At 49.0% G+C, this 18,307-nt stretch overlaps 2 protein-coding genes and 1 long non-coding RNA gene across 3 annotated transcripts; 2 read left to right on the top strand and 1 right to left on the bottom strand.

The window, feature by feature from the left end:
- Nucleotides 1–1,836: 1,836 nt before the first annotated feature.
- Nucleotides 1,837–10,022, bottom strand: LOC122736119. The gene is made up of 2 exons (XR_006354167.1): nucleotides 9,582–10,022; nucleotides 1,837–1,925 (listed from the first exon to the last, which is right to left on the bottom strand). It is a non-coding gene; the product is annotated as an uncharacterized LOC122736119 (long non-coding RNA).
- LOC122736118 (phospholipid phosphatase 3-like) lies at nucleotides 1,941–8,475 on the top strand. The gene is made up of 3 exons (XM_043978147.1): nucleotides 1,941–3,796; nucleotides 5,087–5,241; nucleotides 8,019–8,475. Exons 1-3 carry the CDS (start codon nucleotides 3,640–3,642, stop codon nucleotides 8,160–8,162), a joined length of 456 nt encoding a protein of 151 aa, XP_043834082.1. The 5' UTR covers nucleotides 1,941–3,639; the 3' UTR covers nucleotides 8,163–8,475.
- Nucleotides 10,023–10,085: 63 nt separating the features above from the next.
- TUBB4A (tubulin beta 4A class IVa) lies at nucleotides 10,086–13,654 on the top strand. The gene is made up of 4 exons (XM_043978146.1): nucleotides 10,086–10,268; nucleotides 11,165–11,273; nucleotides 11,425–11,535; nucleotides 11,878–13,654. Exons 1-4 carry the CDS (start codon nucleotides 10,212–10,214, stop codon nucleotides 12,936–12,938), a joined length of 1,338 nt encoding a protein of 445 aa, XP_043834081.1. The 5' UTR covers nucleotides 10,086–10,211; the 3' UTR covers nucleotides 12,939–13,654.
- Nucleotides 13,655–18,307: the final 4,653 nt, after the last annotated feature.

The raw sequence follows: 18,307 nt of genomic DNA, 5'->3' as shown, positions 1-18,307 counted from the left end.
ATACATACATACATATATACACACATATACACATACATAACAACATTAAACATATTTCTGCATCAGTCATGCCATAAGAGAAGAATCAGAGCAATAAGGAAAAATCTCAAAATAGAAAAACAACAGCACCAAAAACAAAAGAAAAAGCATGGTTCAATCAGCATCCATATTCCACAGTTCTTTTTTTTTTCTGGATTTGGAGAGCCCCTTCCATCATGAGTCCCCTGAAACTCTCCTGTACCATTGCATTGGTGAGAAGAATCCAGTCCATCACAGTTGATCAATACACAATGTTGATGATACTGTGTATAATGTTCTTCTGGTCATCTTACTTATCATCAGCCCATGCAAGTCACATACCACAACTTGTTCAGCCATTCCCCAGTTGATAGGCAGCCCCTCAATTTCCAATTCCTTGCCACCACAAAAAGAGCAGCTATAAATGTTTTTGTACATGTGGGTCCTTTTCCCTTTTTTATGATCTCTTTGGGAAAAAGACCCAAAAGTGGTATTGCTGGGTCAAAGGGTATGCACAAGGGCAGCTAGGTGGTGCAACGGATAAAGCACCGGCCCTGGATTCAGGAGTGCCTGAGTTCAAATCCGGCCTCAGACACTTAACACTTACTAGCTGTGTGACTCTGGGCAAGTCACTTAACCCCAATTGCCTCACCAAAAAAAAAAAAAAAAAGGGTATGCACAGCTTTATAGCCCTTTGGGCATAGTTCCAAATTGCTCTCCAGAATAGTTGGATCAGTTCACAGCTCCACCAACAATGCATTAGTGTTCCAATTTTTCCACAGCTTCTCCAACATTTATTATTTTCCTTTTTTATCATATTAGCCAATCTGATAGGTGTCAGGTACCTCAGGGTTATTTTAATTTGCATTTCTCTAATCAGTGGTGATTTAGAGCATTTTTTCATATGGAAATAGATAGCTTTGATTTCTTCATCAGAAAACTGTTCATATCCTTTGACCATTTCTCAATTGGGGAATGACTTGGATTCTTATAAATTTGATTTAGTTCCCTTTACATTTTAGAAATAAGGCCTTTATCAGAAGTACTAGCTATAAAAATTGTTTCCCAACTTTTGTATCCCTTTAATTTTGGATGCATTGCTTCTGTTTGTACAAAAACTTTTTAATTTAATGTAATCAAAATCATCCATTTGTGCAAAATTCATTTTTTTTAAAATAGCAGGAAATATAAAATGCAGATCTGGAGCCCAGGGAGAGACATATGATGGGGAATCACCTAAACAGAGATGATAATTGAAGCAGAGGAATAGATAAGAACATCTTGGTCAGTGAGCATAGAACCTTTGAAGACATTAAGATTTAAAGAGCTGGAGAGCAGGTGTCCTATTGGGGAATGGCTAAACAAATTATGGTATTTGTGTGTAATGGAATATCACTATCCTACTCGAAATGATGAAATGGATTATTTCAGAGAAACTGGAGAGAATTTTATGAACTTATGTAGAGCAAAGTGAGCAGAACCAAGAGAACAATTTCTACACTGACTACATTATAGAGAAAAACAACTTCAAAAGACTTTAGAATTCTGATCAACCCAATGATGAATCATGAGTCCAAAAGAATGAAGATGAAGCATGCCTCTCATCTCTTGACAAAGTGGTGAGTTTAAAATGCAAAGAGGCATACATATTCAGACATGGCTAATGTGGGAATTTTTTTGTGTTGGACCATTCAGCTATATATTGCTTTTCGGGTTTGTTTGTGGTTGGTTTGTTTGGGTTTTTTTAAAAACGTGCTTAATGGGAAATCAGAATCCCAAAAGTGATGGTTAACAGTGCCAAATGTGGAAGAGAATTACTTGGTGTCCACGGAGCCGGTGATTCATGGGATGATCCGAGGTGTGAGATTAGCAGGGCGGAAGCAAGAAAGCATCAGAAGATGGTGTCCCTGGGGAAAGTTAGGCTTCAGAAACATACTTGCATCACAAAAACATATTTTCTCAAGCACATAAGTACACACTTTCCCAAGCCATAATACTCACACACACTTTTCCAAAAATATACATATATAGAGTGACCTGTCAGGGACCCTGGATTCAACCTCTAACTCTGCCTCTGACTTAGTATGTGACCTTTGGCAATGACCTTTCCCTTTCTAGATCTCAGTCTTCCCATCTGTAAAACTGAACTAGACACATTCTAATTCCTTTCTGGTCAGCCTCAACCAGTTCCTTCCTTGAGCTCTTGGAACAAAAAAATAAATGGAAAAAAAAAATTAAGCGGTTGGGTGGAAGGCGGGGAAAATGGGGTAGGGAACTTCTCATTGGCCGTGGCTGACGACGCTCGCCCAATCAGCAAGGTGGTAATCTCGGCCTCTCACCCCGCCCCTTACTGGCCCCGTAGTGCTTCATGCTGACGCTAACTAGCCGGTGGGAGTGCCGGTGATGTCCCGGCAGTCCCTCTAAGTACTGTCTACGTCCCATACCTGAAGCCTGGACCAGACAGTGGCCCAGCCTTACGGTGAGCAGCCAAATACAGACCACGAATAGCTGGAACACTATTCTGGAAATTGAGCCGCTGGGTTGGGTATATACTAAGGTGCACACCCTGAGCCCCCGACCCTGCCCCAAGCCAGAGGCATCCCTCTCACCATCAGGCAGCGGCAGGGCCCAAACTCCAGCCTCAGGACTGTCCCAGCCCCCAACACCTGCTTCAGGTGCAGCCTCCCCCTAGGCCTCACACCTCCAACTCCAAACCCTTTCCTGGCTCCTAGATCCAGCTCATCCCTGGTGGTCTAGTCAGGACATTAATCTGAAAAGGAACCTAGATTCCAGTCCCAGTTATTTACTGACTGTGTGACCATGGGCAAGCCAACTTCTTCCCAATGGGCTTTACTACAGACATCCCAACCTAACTATTAGCTCCTAGGTCCAGCCCACCAGATCTGACTCAGGCCCAGACACCAAAGTTGCCCCTTGGGCCTCTCTAGCTGTGTGAACCTTGAAATTCTGGGAAGGTTGATCCTCAGGAACAGCAGATGTACTTTCTTCCTCAACCCCTTTCCATTTTCTCCCTCCTCCTGGCTGACAAAAATAATCACCCTTTGTCCTGAGATTACAAGTCCTAGCCAAAAATGCCTCTCCCCCAGGTTTCTCCCCATATTAGCTTCCCAGTTCACTCCCCAAATTTACCCTCTAGATGTTTGCCCTAAGGTTCTTCCTCAGTGTCACTTCCAATGTCACCTCCCTCTTCAGCTCCCCCTTCAGTATTCCCCAGGGCTTTTACTCCCATAGGCAGTATTCCCACATGGGTGGCTCAGGGCTGAACAAGCCTTCTCTCTCTCCCTCCCTTCTCCCTGTCTCCACCCAACTGGACACAAAGTCCTCCCTCCTCTGTTCTGTGCCTGTCCCTGCCTGCCTGCCTGGAGCATCTGAGCTTGTTCCCTCAGTATCCAGGGCAGGTAACCCAGTCTCTTCACCCCACAAAGAGAACAGAGTAGGGAAGGGTGACAGGTTTTCAGCATAATCTCTCTTCACCCAGAAGGCCCTTGGGTAACCCGCCCCCATCCTGGAAGCCAAGCAGGTGCCCCTTTTGAATTGCTTCTAGGGCAACAGGTGAGAACTCAGATTCCTTTCACTGTCCCCGTGTGGCTGGAGCCAGCCATGCACAACCTTCAGGTTTTGGCCAAGCGATGGTGGGAGCATCGAGTCCGGCCTGATGGCCCACACACAGACCAGCTGGCTGCTCAAAAGGTCAGTCCACATGCCCAGAGCTACAAGAAGAGACTGGTCATGGTGGACCTGATTTGCATCCTTCTGGGTAAGTCTGTTGGACCACAGCTAAAGGCTGAAGTTCAAGGTCAGGGTCACAGGCATAAGTCAAGGAGGGGGTAGGTCTTTCCTTCAGGGAAAAGGGTGGAATGTAACATGAGTAGCTTTATTCAAGGCTTGGGGGGGGGGGCGGGTCTCAGAATTGCACTCAATTGCCCCTATTCCTCCCTCTCCGCTTCTGTGCCCTCCCAAGGCTGCATGCCATACCTGGAACACGGGTAGACCCGTGTGTAGGTAAAGGGCAGCTCACAGGTCTGGAGGATGAGTGAGCAAGAAGAGTAACCTGTGATCTGGCCTACTTCTACCCCCAAGCCCTACTCCAGATCATGTTTAGTGTAGGAGAGCAGAGAACACTGTATTTGGAGTCAGAGAATATGGGTTTATGAGTCCTGCTATTTACTAGGTGCATGGTCTTGGGGAAGTCATTGCTTCCTCTGGACCTCAGTTTTGCAATTTATAAAGTGAGGAGATCAGACTAAATGGTTTCTAAGAGCTCTGATGGTTCTAAATCCTGTGGTCTCATTAATGATTCCTTGCCCCAATTCTTTCCTCCACTTCCACTGACCAGGAGAGTACACCCTTCCTTGGGAGGGTGCAGAGCAACCCAGTGACTTACCCTAAGTGGAACTCCATGCCCACAGCCCCACACCTAAGTTGGCAAGGATTCTATCAGGGGAAGAAGCAGGATCCAGTCACCTTAATGTCCAATTCAAGTTTTCCACCCATGTGCCAGATCCTGACACAAATGTTTCTGAGCTGGTGACCCTCTGGGGGAGGTCAACATGTGTTAGAAACAAGGGACTCCAGGACAGCCTGAGACCCCTTCCCCAACCCCATACCAGTTATACCTGTCTCATGAAGAACCCATACCTTGACACTATTACTGAGCCACTCTTTCCATGAGAAGAAAAGCAGATGCCCCCACCCCTGTTTGGATGCTCTCAGTCTCACACATTCCCCCAGGACCAGGAGGGGAACACAGGCCAGGTTCCCCTCCCATTCCACTTTCAGAGGGCAGAAGAACCACAGCCAAAGAAGTGACCACATTCTCAGCACTTCCAGCCAGGGTTTGGGTCACTGAGGCCCCCTTGTGTAAGGCTTTCTCTGATGTTATGTCATAAGCAAGGAGAACCTGAGAGCTGTCTTTTCAGGAAGGTCATGAAAGGATTGGAGGTTTGGGTTTCTTCCATGCCTCTCCCTCCCCTGAATGTTAGCTGCTCCAGGCCGTCATCCTGCATGATGGTTTGGGGGATCACTTGGAATACTGTCCTCTTCCTAGTCTCCATCCCCTTCTTCTTGTGTGAGACAAATATGGTGGAACCCGTCCATGTTGGTTTCTTCTGCAATGACAGTAGCATCAGCTACCCACTAAAAGTTCCGTCCATTGGCAAAATCACCCTCGTCTGCACCAGCCTTTTCATCTCCATCAGCTTGGTAAGTACAGAAGGGAGAAGGGGTGCTCCCTGAGCAAGGCCTTTCTATAGGCCTTGGTTTTATCATCTGTAAAAGGTGGGGGTTGAACAAGATTATTGCTAAGGTGCCTTCCAGCTAGTCAACTCTCCTACCCTCTAGCTCAGATATTCTATGCATATCTATGGACCCAGTCCCAGAAAATGAAATATACAACATCAAGTCCCACCTTCCCCCTCCTCAAAGGGCTATCACACTGATGAATCTAGAGTCAAAATCTCACTTCCAATTCTGGCTAGCTGTCATCTTGGGCAAGCCATTTAATCCCTGTAAGCCTCAGTTTCCTCATCTGTAAAATGGGGAAGATACTATCATTTCCCCTTTTCTATTTCAATTTAAGGTTGATGAAGCACTCTCTTCTTCACCCCATGAAGCAGGTCATAGTAGTAATGACCCCTAAGGGTTGTTGTAAAGATCAAATGAGATAATGTCCACAAGAAGTTTTGAAAGTACTTTATAAAAGTCAGCAACTATTACTCTCTTTCTGTAGAAAGAATTCCCAACTTTCTGGACTTAAGAGCCAGAAAGATCTGAGTTTGAATCCTGCCTCAGACACTTAGTAGATAAAGCAGGAAGGATGATGACACCGCCCAGAGGAGTGAGGATCAACAGAGATCCTTAAAATGCTACAAAGATGCTTGTTCTTATGATTCAGAAAATCTACCCTTTTCTAGCAACATGAGAGATCCTGCCCTTGGTTTTTTGCCCAGTAAATACCAGAAGCCTGCCATTTTCTAGGTCAGTGAGGAAAGTTCTGTATTTTCCCACAGATCAGAAATCCTACCTTGGGGAAGGGGCTCGCAGAGGAAATCTGGCCTTCACTCCCCCACTCCCGGCAAGGAGGGAGCAGGATGGCAGTTTTTTGCCCTTCCCGCAAATGGAATCAGAGGGCCAATCATACACATAGATGATGCTGGGGAAAGTGTATAATTAAACTAACCTGTTGATTGCAACTCCTCTGACTCCCATCCTTGATTCAAGTGGACCCAGACTAGCTTTCCAACATAGAGGGGGAGACTCTTGCAAAACTGTCAGAAGGCTGGGGAGGACATTGGGTCTCCTGGGGCAAAGTGGGTAATGGGTTCAGATGCTGCCACAGATCTCACTGGGAGAGCTACAGTGGTTTTACTACCAGCAGTTGGCCTCACCAGTGCTAGAGAGCAGCACCTACAGGATCATGCTCTATAGGGAGCTGAGCGCCTTCCTCTTCGGAGCTGCTATGAATCAGTCCTTCACCAGTATTGTCAAGATTTTCACAGGCCGTCTCCGCCCCAACTTCCTGGCTGTGTGCCGCCCAAACTGGGCCCACCTGAAATGCATCCATGGCTATGTCACCCACTATAACTGCACTGGGGCCCCGGCTGCAGTATCTATGGCTCGGTAAGGGAAACTGCCTTCTGGTGTGGGAAAGAGTGGAGAGGAATCTGTAGGGGGTCATATGGGGCATCAGGTTATGATGGAAAAGGTACCAGCCAGGAAGTCAGGAGACCTAGATTCGAGTCTCAATTCATCCAGCCGGTGGTTGATTCTGGTTCTGCCAACGTTCTGTGTTCACTCCCATCTTCCATGGTTGTCCTCGATGTGCCATGGCTGTCTTCTTGTTCTGATCGAGGATCATAGGCATTCTCCAGTTCTGTGATTTGTTTTGGGGAGGGAGGATGTTTGGGGGTGCCTGTGCCAAAGGCCACTGCAGAAAGCCCTGCAGCCTGGAATCCTCTAGAGCATACATCCAGTGGAGGGGCAGCTTCTCCATGAGCTGCCCCTCTCACTTACCACTGCAGGAAATCCTTCTTTTCTGGCCAGGCTGCCTTCTCTGCATACTGTGTGATCTATCTGCTGGTGAGTATCTGTGGAAGGAAGGAGGGGAGGAGGCTGTGGGTCTGCACAGAATCCAAAGATGACTCCATTGTGCTCCCAAGAGGGGCTGTGGAGCTGGGCACGGCATGGCACAACCCAAACAGAACTGGCATTTGTCACCCAGGCAGTCTTTGTCTGGGAAGCCAAGCAGCCGTGCCAGGCCACGTGAGAGTAACAAGACAGGCAAGACATCAGAATCAGGCCCTCTGGGAGGGCCTCTCACTGTCCCCCTGCCCTCCAGATCTACCTGCAGGCTCGTCTGATTTGGGAGTGGTCCAGATGGCTCAGGTTCATACTCCAAATCATCCTTGTGCCCTTGTCATTGTTGGTGGGTTACTTGAGAATTCATGATTATTGGCAACATCTTTCGGATATATTCGTTGGCTTCCTACAGGGGCTGATCACAGCCTTCTGGGTGGTAGGTCCCACCCGTGGGGGAGATGGGAGACACTAGGGTACCCAGAATAGTCGTATGGGGATCCTAGTATAGGAAAAAGGATGACCTGACAGGGACTTGGAAGCTTGATGTATGACCTTGGGCAAACTGCTTCCCCTCTCTGGATCTAAATACCACCCCCCCACCCCCACCCCTGGAATGGAGATTGTGGAGTAGGGTGAGGAGTGGGAAAGCACTGGGGGCAGGTGGCGGGCAGGGACTTTTCCCCACTCACAGCTCTGAGAGGGAGGGATGTGGGATCCCAGATGCCAGAGGTAAAGCTGGGGTAGAGAGCAAGCTGCCTCCGTACACCCTCCCACAGGCCTTCTTTATCTCAGAAATGTTTCCTTCCAAGAAGAGTTTGCCTCCAGTCTCTCCCTCCTCCGTGGAGAACCAGGATTTGAGTGAACAGACTAGCTGCTAATCTTGGTGTCCCTCCAACCCACAGCAGGCCACCAGCCATGGGAAGCTTGGTGTTCTCCCACCAGGGCCACCAAACACATCCTGTTGCTCTCTCTTCTTCCTATCTCCTGAGCACATGAAGTACTGCTGGAAGATCATGGCTCAACAGGTCCAGAGCCTACTCTTTTAACACAACCTGAAGATGCCAAGTGACTAGGAGGAATATAGACAACGGGAAATCCCACCTTCACCGGCTTGGACGATACTCAGCTAGCAAACTGTACAAGAAGCTACCCATTATGGTTGGGGAATCCTAGCCTTCTTCATACTATTTTAACAGAAAGCTGGCCCTTCCCAGGTGGGCTTAAAACAAGAAATCTCACCCTAGATGGGCACCCTTTTCTTGCCTTCTCTCCATGGTAAGGGGGAATGTGTCCAAGAACTTATGGATCATCACTCAGAAAGGATAGGGCATCCTCCCTCTCAGTCCTTAGCCTTGAGGCCTCTTGATGTCCCTCTATCGTGTGACATGTATACATTGTTTTAAAATAAACGGTTCAGTCAGTGGTTCAGGGTGAGACACTATTCCAAAGGACCTAGGAACTATAGATAGCTCATGAGGGAGGGAGTGCCATGGTGAGAAGCTGTAAGCTGGAAATAAGGAAACCAGCATTCCCACTAAGTCACTGTGTGATATTAGCTAAGTCCCTTGCCCTCTCTGGGTCTCAGTTTCCCTATCTGTAAAGTGGGGATGAGAGAGCTGGATAAGATGATCTCTAATGACCTTCTAAGTAAGCCCTAGGGACACAGTGAGACGGGTGGGAGATCCAAGGCTGTGTTCTTGGCCCCTCTCCTGGCACAGTCAGTCCAAAAGGAAAGTAAATTTCCTGACCTCAGTGACCTAGGGTCACACATGAGCCCTCCCCGACTCAGGACTGGGCTGGGGAAAAACAGCACCAAGGCCCAGCTCAGGGAGAGAACTAATCAGGCTGGAGCTTCTGGACTAGACAGGATTTGCAGTATTTGGGGGAGGGGGGAGCGGAGAATGGGGAAGAAGGTAGAGTCTTGGCATGTGTGGGACTCCATGGGGGAGCCCCTAGCCTGGGAGAAACCACGTAGAGGCGTGCAGGCCTCTATGTCCGTGGGACTCCTGGCGAAATGTACTGGGCCCATCCCCCCACCCCCACTCCATTGGCCAGGGAGCAGCCCAGACACTCCGCTAAAGAGTGGGAGAAAGGTTAGCGTGAATTCTAATACTCTCCAACTGGAGCATGAGCCTCCAACATTGGTGCCTCTGATCCTCTCTGAAGCTTGGGTCCCCGTAAACTCTGGCACCCCACCACTCTGACGCACCGCTCCCCGCACAAACACACCGGAATCCTTTACCCTCAAACCGATCTCCATGGCTCTGATTCCCCAAACTCAAACACCCTGAAGCTCTGATCCTCCCAAACCAACCCTTTCACAGACCCTCACCTGTAAATCGAAGGGGTGGGCGTAAAGGAGATAAGCTCCAAGGTACCTTTCTGCTCCAAATCTACACTCCCCAAGATTTCTCCCCCGCGCCCCCCCCCCCATTACACACCCCAAATCAAGCCACTCTAACCACCTTTTCCCAGGATCTCTGGTCCAGGAGCCTCGGGAAAGGAGAACAAATTCCAGGGGTCTGTCTCCCCCTTCCCCAGAAAGGGGAAGGACAGAGTCCAGATGGACGGAATTGAGAGGCAGCCCCGCCTCGAGACTGAGCTTAGGAGCCAGCGTGAAGGAGGGGGCTCCAAGGTCAAGTTCAGGGTTCCCAGCTAGACCAGTCTCTGTTGAGTTGGTCTGAGTTAGCCCAGGGTGGGGGAGGAGTCGGACTCAGAAATGGTCACTCCTCCTTGCGCACTGGGGAAGGGAGGCAGTCGCAGTGCGCAGGGCGGCGCCCCCATACGGACCCACGGGGAGTCGCACGTGGCCACGGCCGCGGCCCCCGCCCTTGAGGTTGCAGGTGTAGCGAAATAGAACGCGCACGCGCCTTGGGAGAATTTTAGCTGGGCGGAATCGTGGGAAGTCAGTGAGCCGGCTCAGCAGGGAGGGAGGGAGGGGGCGGGGGCGAAAGCAAGTGACGTGCATGGTGACGCTAAGCTGCGCGAGGGGACATATAAGGGGCGTCCCGGCTGGAGAGACACACTCAACGCGCGCCTACCCCTCCCCAGGAGTGCGAAGACTGGAGCGCGCGCGCGCCCCCCCCGCGGCCACCATGCGCGAGATCGTGCACCTGCAGGCGGGCCAGTGCGGCAACCAGATCGGAGCCAAGGTGGGGGCAGGCCTCACTCCCTTCCAAGCGGCGCCTGCGCAGATCGGGGTGCCTGGGGAGGGCCTGGGGCCCCGGGGTGGGGGGGTAGGGGATGGAGAGAGGTACAGAACTTCCCCCCATGCATCCCAGAAAGTCCTATAAAAGGAAACTGAGGCAGTATTGTTCTCCTCCACGGGGGAGCTCAGGAGGCCTAATAAAGAAGGGGGAAGGGTACCGGGAGCTGCCTGGGGGAGGGAGGGTGTCGCCGGGAGGAGAGAAGTAAATGGGCTGGGGGACAGCACCCTGCATGAGGTGGGGGAGGGGAACATCGCAGTCTGTGCCCCTGCAGCAGTGGCCACGGTGTCCTGGGGAAGAACAGGGCTCGGGCTTTACACTAGTGGGCCCGGGCTGCACAGCTGGTTCTTTCTGGCCCTAGCGGACCTGGCGGATATAAATAGACCCGCCCTTGTTCTCTGCGCCAACACCCTCTCCCACCCAGCGCACACACAGACCCCGTTGTTGGGTCCAGGCAGCCGAGTCAGCCGTGCCCGAGGAAGCCCCGGGGTGAGGGGTTTGCCAGAAGGAACCAGCTGGGGCAGCCCGCCCTGCTTTCTCCACCTACTCTCTCCATCTCTGTGTCTCGCTGACCCCTTCCTCCCTTCTCAGCGCCCCTCGCCCCTCTCCGTGCCTGCTCCTCCCGTAGATTGTCATTCTCTCGCGGCTTTTTCTTGCTCCCCATCCCTAGTATCACTGATTCTCCCTCCTTTCTCTCTTCACCTTGTACGATAGGTGACTGAGGCCCTAATTATATGTTGGGGGTGTTGTGGGGGGGATGGGGGTGCGGCGGCGGTGGTTCTCTCAGGATCCTTCTTCCCTGAAGAGAGGCCCCACCCTCTTCATGATTTTCCTTGCCCTAGTTCTGGGAAGTGATCAGTGATGAGCACGGCATTGACCCCACTGGCACTTACCATGGGGATAGCGACCTGCAGCTGGAAAGAATCAATGTTTACTACAATGAGGCCTCAGGTGAGCCAATCTAACCTATGGTCTGTGTCCCCAGGAGGGTGGTCCAGTCACCTGGGTCTATGATGGGAACTGGCATGGGGGAGGGGGGAGCTAGGGAATGGAAGCAGGGTGGATGAATGAGCTCCCAGCTTTGACAGATCTCTTTCCTCAGGAGGGAAATATGTTCCCCGAGCAATACTGGTGGACCTGGAACCAGGTACCATGGACTCGGTCCGTTCTGGCCCCTTTGGGCAAATCTTCCGGCCAGACAACTTTGTCTTTGGTGAGTCACAGAGAGACAGATACAAGAATGTTGTTATTATTTTGCTTACAAAGACCCAAACAGCCACATTTCTCTCCCAAGAAGTAGCCTTTTCTTTCTTGGGTGCTAGGTTCCCAGGCTTTCCTTCTCTGTTCTCTCCCATGTTCTAGTGCTTCATTCTTAGCAGAAGAATTCAGGGGATCTCCCCAAACAGTACAACCCGGGAGTCCTACCTCCCAACTGCCCCTTCCTTCCACAACTGCTTAAGTAAGGAGTTGCTAGTCCAAAAACACAGGCTACTTACTTTAGGGGTCCCAGCTCCCACCTCTTCCTGTGACTAAGGACCTCCCTTGTTCATTGCAGGCCAGTCTGGGGCTGGAAACAACTGGGCCAAAGGTCACTACACCGAGGGTGCTGAGTTAGTGGACTCGGTCCTGGATGTAGTTCGGAAGGAGGCAGAGAGCTGTGACTGCCTACAGGGCTTCCAGCTGACCCACTCGCTAGGTGGGGGCACAGGTTCAGGCATGGGCACCCTACTGATCAGCAAGATCCGTGAAGAGTACCCAGACCGTATCATGAACACATTCAGCGTGGTACCATCTCCCAAAGTGTCAGACACCGTGGTGGAGCCCTACAATGCCACCCTCTCAGTTCACCAGCTAGTAGAGAACACAGATGAGACCTACTGCATTGACAACGAGGCCCTCTATGACATCTGTTTCCGTACCCTCAAGCTCACCACACCCACCTACGGGGACCTCAACCACCTGGTGTCTGCCACAATGAGCGGAGTCACCACCTGCCTCCGTTTCCCTGGCCAGCTTAATGCTGACCTTCGAAAGCTTGCAGTCAACATGGTCCCCTTCCCCCGTCTCCACTTCTTCATGCCCGGCTTTGCCCCACTCACCAGCCGAGGGAGCCAGCAGTACAGGGCATTGACGGTCCCCGAGCTCACTCAGCAGATGTTTGATGCCAAGAACATGATGGCGGCTTGTGACCCCCGACATGGGCGCTACCTGACAGTGGCTGCTGTCTTCCGTGGACGCATGTCCATGAAGGAGGTAGACGAGCAGATGCTGAACGTGCAGAACAAAAATAGCAGCTACTTTGTGGAATGGATCCCTAACAATGTCAAGACAGCAGTGTGCGACATTCCACCCCGGGGTCTCAAGATGGCAGCCACCTTCATTGGCAACAGCACTGCCATCCAGGAGCTCTTCAAGCGGATCTCCGAGCAGTTCACGGCCATGTTCCGCCGGAAGGCCTTCCTGCACTGGTACACGGGTGAGGGGATGGATGAGATGGAGTTCACTGAGGCCGAAAGCAATATGAATGACCTGGTCTCAGAGTACCAGCAATACCAAGATGCCACGGCAGAAGAAGGGGAATTTGAGGAGGAAGCTGAGGAAGAAGAAGTGGCCTAGAGTGCTTCCCAGTGGGTCTGCCTACAACACAGACCCCACATTACCCTCCCCATTTGTGACCCTACATTACCGTCATTCTTGTCTGACACTACTTCCCCTGAATTCTGCCTTGACTCTGTGTTCCCTCAATTTCTCTGCTCTTCACATCACTTCATATTGTCCTCTGACCCCACCAAACCTTTATACCCTTGAATTCTCTTACTCTGTCTGCCTGATTTGTCTTCAACCCCATCCACATCCAGTTTCTCTGATCCCACGCAATCCGTTGTTACCCCAAATTCCCTGACACCTCCCCCTGATTTTTCTTCAACTTCTCTGACCTTGTATCTCCCTCAGCTTCTATGATTCTCCCTAAACTTTGGCTTTCCTGTTCTCTCTCTCTGAAAATACTACTGAAAGGGGGGATATGGAAGAGAAAGGGATTTAGACCTTCTAGAAACTTTAGAGATGACAAACCCTTCATTAAAAGGGGCCTTGAGTCCTATACATAGTGACTAGAACCCCAGGTCCTTCAGTGTCTCCCCTCTTCCAAATAAATTCCTTCCTTCCCCAAATAACTCCACCCTATGCTATGTTGGGCATGTTTTCATTTTTCCAAAGGAGCATGTACTAACTCCCACCGTAGCCTAGTGTTGTGATTTGGATGGAGCTGCTGGGGAGGGGGAGGGGCTCAAGCAAATGTCCCTAAACATTTACACAATAAAATCATGATGACACACTTGTGTGGAGAAGTCTTACTTTGGATGGAGGTGCAGGCTTCAGAGGAGGCTGCTGTAGGGGAAAAGGATTGTAGGACCCTTGGGTGGTGAAGTAGCCCCTTCCCCCATTGTCCATAGAAGTCTGTGCCTGTCCCCCAACCCGTATCTGGGACCTGGCACTTGTGCCCAGCCAACAGCTGGGCTAGAGAGCATGACCTGCCCCACCCTGCTCAAAATAGCCCTAGGCCGTGAGCCTGGTCACCTGACACCAACCTCCCTCAGGAGGGAGGCAGAGCTGAAAAGGGCAGAAGCCCAGAGAAGGAATATGGGACCCACCATTTAACAGTGAAGGACCCCAGGTTTGTGAGAGCAGAGATAGCACAGACACTCATAGCACTTGGCTTCATACACTCCCGTTAGCCACCTGTCTTTAGAACCAAATCCTAGTTATTGGATTATCTATGTCCTGGTTTTCAAGGCTGGAAAGTATCCCAGAATTTATCTTGTCCAGGCTCCAAATTTTACTGAGATGAAGAAACTTGCTTATGATTACACAGGTAGTCAGCAACAGAACCAAAGTTCAAGTTCAGGTCTCTGCTTCCTAATACTACTGATGCCACACTTTAAAAAAGCAAAATCTGTGCCTTTGTTTGACAGTATGAGGATTGAGAATTCAGAATAATGGATACATTGGCAGTGGAGGAAGACTTTGGCAAATCCATGGAATTATGTTTGTATTCTGTGATTTTTAAAATCTAATTTGGGGGGCAGCTAGGTGGCACAGTGGATAGAGCACCAGCCCTGGATTCAGGAGGACCTGAATTCAAATCTGACCTCAGACACTTGACACTTGCTAGCTATGTGACCCTGGGCAAGTCACTTAACCCTCATTGCCCTGCCCCCCCCCAAAAAAATCTAATGTGTGTTTGCCTTGTGTCATGCTTTCTCAGTTTTCACAATTCCCTACCTGTTCCTAAAGCTAATAGCTTGTTAGAGAAAAGAGGATGGGGGGGGGCAGCTAAGTGGCCCAATGGATAAAGCACTGGCCCTGGATTCAGGAGGACCTGAGTTCAAAGCTGGCATCAGACAGTTGACACTTACTGTGTAGATTCTGGATAAATCACTTAGCCCTCATTGCCCCAGAAGAGAGAGAAAGAAGAAGAAAAAGAAGATCGTGGGTTTTAGAACTTGAAGGGACCTTATAAAGGTCATCTACTCCACCAACTTGTACCTTGGTTTTCCCCACTGGCTAATGATTTGCATTTTCATGCCAGAGAACCAGACAGGGATGTGAGCAAATGACTTTAACTAAACAATTCACTTTGAAAATGAGCAAACAGATGCACACTTGGGTATATGTATACATGTGACTATATGTATGCCTGCATGCATATGTACACACATATACATATACATGTGTGTATACTTTTGTAGACTCCAGATCAAACTGAATGTGGATTATCTGGGGGTATTCCATCTTCCCTGAAAAGATTTTTTTTTCTAGAATTTGTAGTTATTTTATTAACATAGAGGCCAACATCAAATGAAAAATAATAAACACACAGATATAACTCACAAAAATAGCCATGAGGTTATAGGAATGTGTTGGGTGGGCTTGTTTTTTGTACAAAGTTTCTCAAAAAGTGATAGCTTTGATGATACTGCTACTCATTCATTTCCCATTATAATCTGTTCCCACCACTACCTACCCCTGCTAAGCTAATTAAAAGAAAAGACAAAATAAAGCTTTTCATACATTGCATGGTCCAGCAAAACAAATTCCAAGTGGCATGCCTCAACTTCATTCTTTTGGTTTATCTTTGTGTTAATCACTGTTTTAAAAGTTTTTCAAAGTTGTTTATCACTTGGGGGGCAGTTAGGTGGCACAGTGGATAAAGCACCGGCCATGGATTCAGAGGGACCTGAGTTCAAATTTGACCTCAGACACTTGACACTAGCTGTGTGACCCTGGCCAAGTCACTTAACCCTCATTGCCCCACAAAACAACAAAAATACAAAAAAAAAAGAGGTGGTGATGCCCAGGAGTTTAGAGCAGGGCTTCTTGAACTTTGGGAGCAGCTAGGTGGCACAATGGATAAAGCACTGGCCCTGGATTCAGGAGCACCTGAATTCAAATCCAGCCTCAAACACTTGACATGCTAGCTGTGTGACCCTGGGCAAGTCACTTAACCCTCATTGCCCTGCACCAAAAAAAAAAAAAAAGTTGTTTATCACTAAAATAGTGTTTTGGGAATATATTTTCCTAGTTCTTGCTCACTTTAGTCTGCATCAGTTCATAACAGTCTTCCAAGTTTCCTCTAAACTTGTCCATTTTGTCACTTCTTAAGGCACAATAATGTTCCATGACATCAATATACCACAATTCGTTTAGCTATATCCAATAGAAGGGCACCTCCTTAGTTTCTAGTTTTTGGCTAGGACTAAAAGAGCTGCTGCTGTGTGCATGTGTGTGTGTGTGTGTGTGTGTGCGCGCGCACGCGCGCACACACGAGCACTCGCACGCAGGCATGCATGCATGAGCATGTGAGCATGCACATGTATGCACACATGTCTAACATGGGTCATTTTCCTTTCTTTGATTAGACTTTTCCCTGAATGAATTTTCTTAGATAAATGAATTAATTAATTTAAAAGCATCTATTAGGGGGGCAGATAGGTGGCGCAGTAGATAAAGCACCAGCCCTGGATTCAGGAGGACCTGAGTTCAAATCTGGCCTCAGCCACTAGACACTTACTAGCTGTGTGACCCTGGGCAAGTCACTTAACCCTCATTGCCTCACAAAAAAAAAAATTTAAAAAGCATCTATTAGGAGTTTAAAATATGTCAGGCACTGTTCTAAGAGCTGGTTACAAATACATAAAGTGAGACTGTCAGTATCTTGGAGGAGTTTATATTCTAATGGGGGAAGACAATACATCTAGGGATATAGGGGAATATTGACTAGAGAAAGGAGTTTTGGTGTGGAAAGTTGCAGGGATTGTGATTGGAGCCATGGAGGAGTTCAGTACTATGCCCAAAGCACCAGTGGTATTCATTTGATTTTCACTCAGAACAAGGACTGGAAAGTATATGGGGAGGGGCAGCTAGATGGCACAGTGGATAAAGCATCGGCCCTGGATTCAGGAGGACTTGAGTTCAAATCCAGCCTCAGACACTTGACACTTACTAGCTGTGTGACCCTGGACAAGTCACTTAACCTTCATTGTGTCAAGATAATGGAATATGATAGATGAGATTTGGCAGATACTCAGGAGCCCACCTGAGTGGATTACTGGCTGATTTGACTGGATTAGTAGTTGACTAGATTCTAAGCACATCTGGCTGGTACTTGAGAATACTTAAGAAAGCATGGTTCTCGGAATCTAAAATAAACTTTGAACTTCCGGCCCAATCAACCAACCAGCTTGAAGAACCTCCCCATTCTGGGAGGGGACAGGAAGGAGGAAAGGGGAGCCTTCGCAAGGAGCGCTGTCTTTTTGGTTCCTGACTTGGTGGTGAGGGCAAAGAATGACGGAGAGGAACTGAGGAAAGATAGGATTGTGAGGTTGTAGGAATTCTGTTCTCAATCTTTCTCTTTCTATATTTCAATAAACCCTTAAAAATCTAAACTCCTTTCATCAGTGATTTTAGTCAGTTTCCCCCAAAACTGGGGGAACAGATTAGAACCCACATTTAGAATTTTAAATTACACAGTTGCCCCCCCAAAAAAAAAAGAAAAAAGAAAAAGAAAGTATATGGGAAGCCTGTCCTGGCCTGTTTGTTAGGGCAAACAGCAAGATGGTTATGGTGTGGGGCAGCTAGGTGGCGCAGTGGATAGAGCACCAGCCCTGGAGTCAGGAGTACCTGAGTTCAAATCCGGCCTCAGACACTTAACACTTACTAGCTGTGTGACCCTGGGCAAGTCACTTAACCCCAATTGCCTCACTAAAAAAAAAAAAAAAAGATGGCTATGGTGGATGTCTTGATGGGATATGAAGCCTCTTACTAGAGACAGTGAGTGAGACAATCTTGTGCTCATTCAGTTGTCAGTCAACACAAGTCAAACCCAGGGAAGGGTTCCCCAAAGTGAGTGGATTCACTCAAAGAAGGAACAAGCTTAAGGATCTAAATGGATCTAGTTGAGCAGGTGCAGAGTTCTCCTTCCATCCCCCAATCTCTTCTTGATGTTCCCACCAGCCAAGTCCCAAGCATGCTTCCCATAAGGACCTGTCTCTCCATCTAGTCCCCACCTTTGCTCTCTCAGAGACTCTGGACTCAGCTCCACTCCCATCTCTCTAGGGCAACATAATTTGTACATAGTTCAGCTGGAGTAAATCCAGTGTTGTCAGGCACCTGCAGCTCCAGGAGCATGAACCTGGTCTTGGGATATGTCTGTGTTCACAGCTGCCTGCTTTCCTGACAAACCAGTGTCCCTAGTGTCAGAAGTGTGGTGCTATGTGCATGTCCACTCATTGTTTCTCCCCATGAGGAACAGGAAATGGTGGGAAGGTATGTATTTATTTGTGTCTCTCTAAGTACCTCATTCTGTGTCCTGTCTTCCCTTCCCCCCCCCCCCCCCCCCCCCCCCCCGCCACTATACAACTCAGACTCCCCCTAGTGGTTTTCCTCTACCTGGACAGTGAGGTGACCGAAGAGCCAGTGGGAGGAGG

This window comes from Dromiciops gliroides, chromosome 1, assembly GCF_019393635.1.
Source record: "Dromiciops gliroides isolate mDroGli1 chromosome 1, mDroGli1.pri, whole genome shotgun sequence".
NCBI lineage: Eukaryota > Metazoa > Chordata > Mammalia > Microbiotheria > Microbiotheriidae > Dromiciops > Dromiciops gliroides.
The sequence above is the reverse complement of the archived record's forward strand: the minus strand, read 5'-3'. Positions and strand labels throughout refer to the sequence as shown.

Bases quoted from the DNA above. Each gene is read 5' to 3' on its own strand.
- LOC122736118 (XM_043978147.1), top strand. From the start codon at position 3,640: ATGCACAACCTTCAGGTTTTGGCCAAGCGATGGTGGGAGCATCGAGTC. The intron at 3,797-5,086 runs GTAAGTCTGTTG...TCCTCTTCCTAG, and splicing joins CCTGATTTGCATCCTTCTGG to TCTCCATCCCCTTCTTCTTG. The intron at 5,242-8,018 runs GTAAGTACAGAA...TCCAACCCACAG, and splicing joins TTTTCATCTCCATCAGCTTG to CAGGCCACCAGCCATGGGAA.
- TUBB4A (XM_043978146.1), top strand. From the start codon at position 10,212: ATGCGCGAGATCGTGCACCTGCAGGCGGGCCAGTGCGGCAACCAGATC. The intron at 11,274-11,424 runs GTGAGCCAATCT...CTCTTTCCTCAG, and splicing joins TTACTACAATGAGGCCTCAG to GAGGGAAATATGTTCCCCGA. The intron at 11,536-11,877 runs GTGAGTCACAGA...TGTTCATTGCAG, and splicing joins GCCAGACAACTTTGTCTTTG to GCCAGTCTGGGGCTGGAAAC.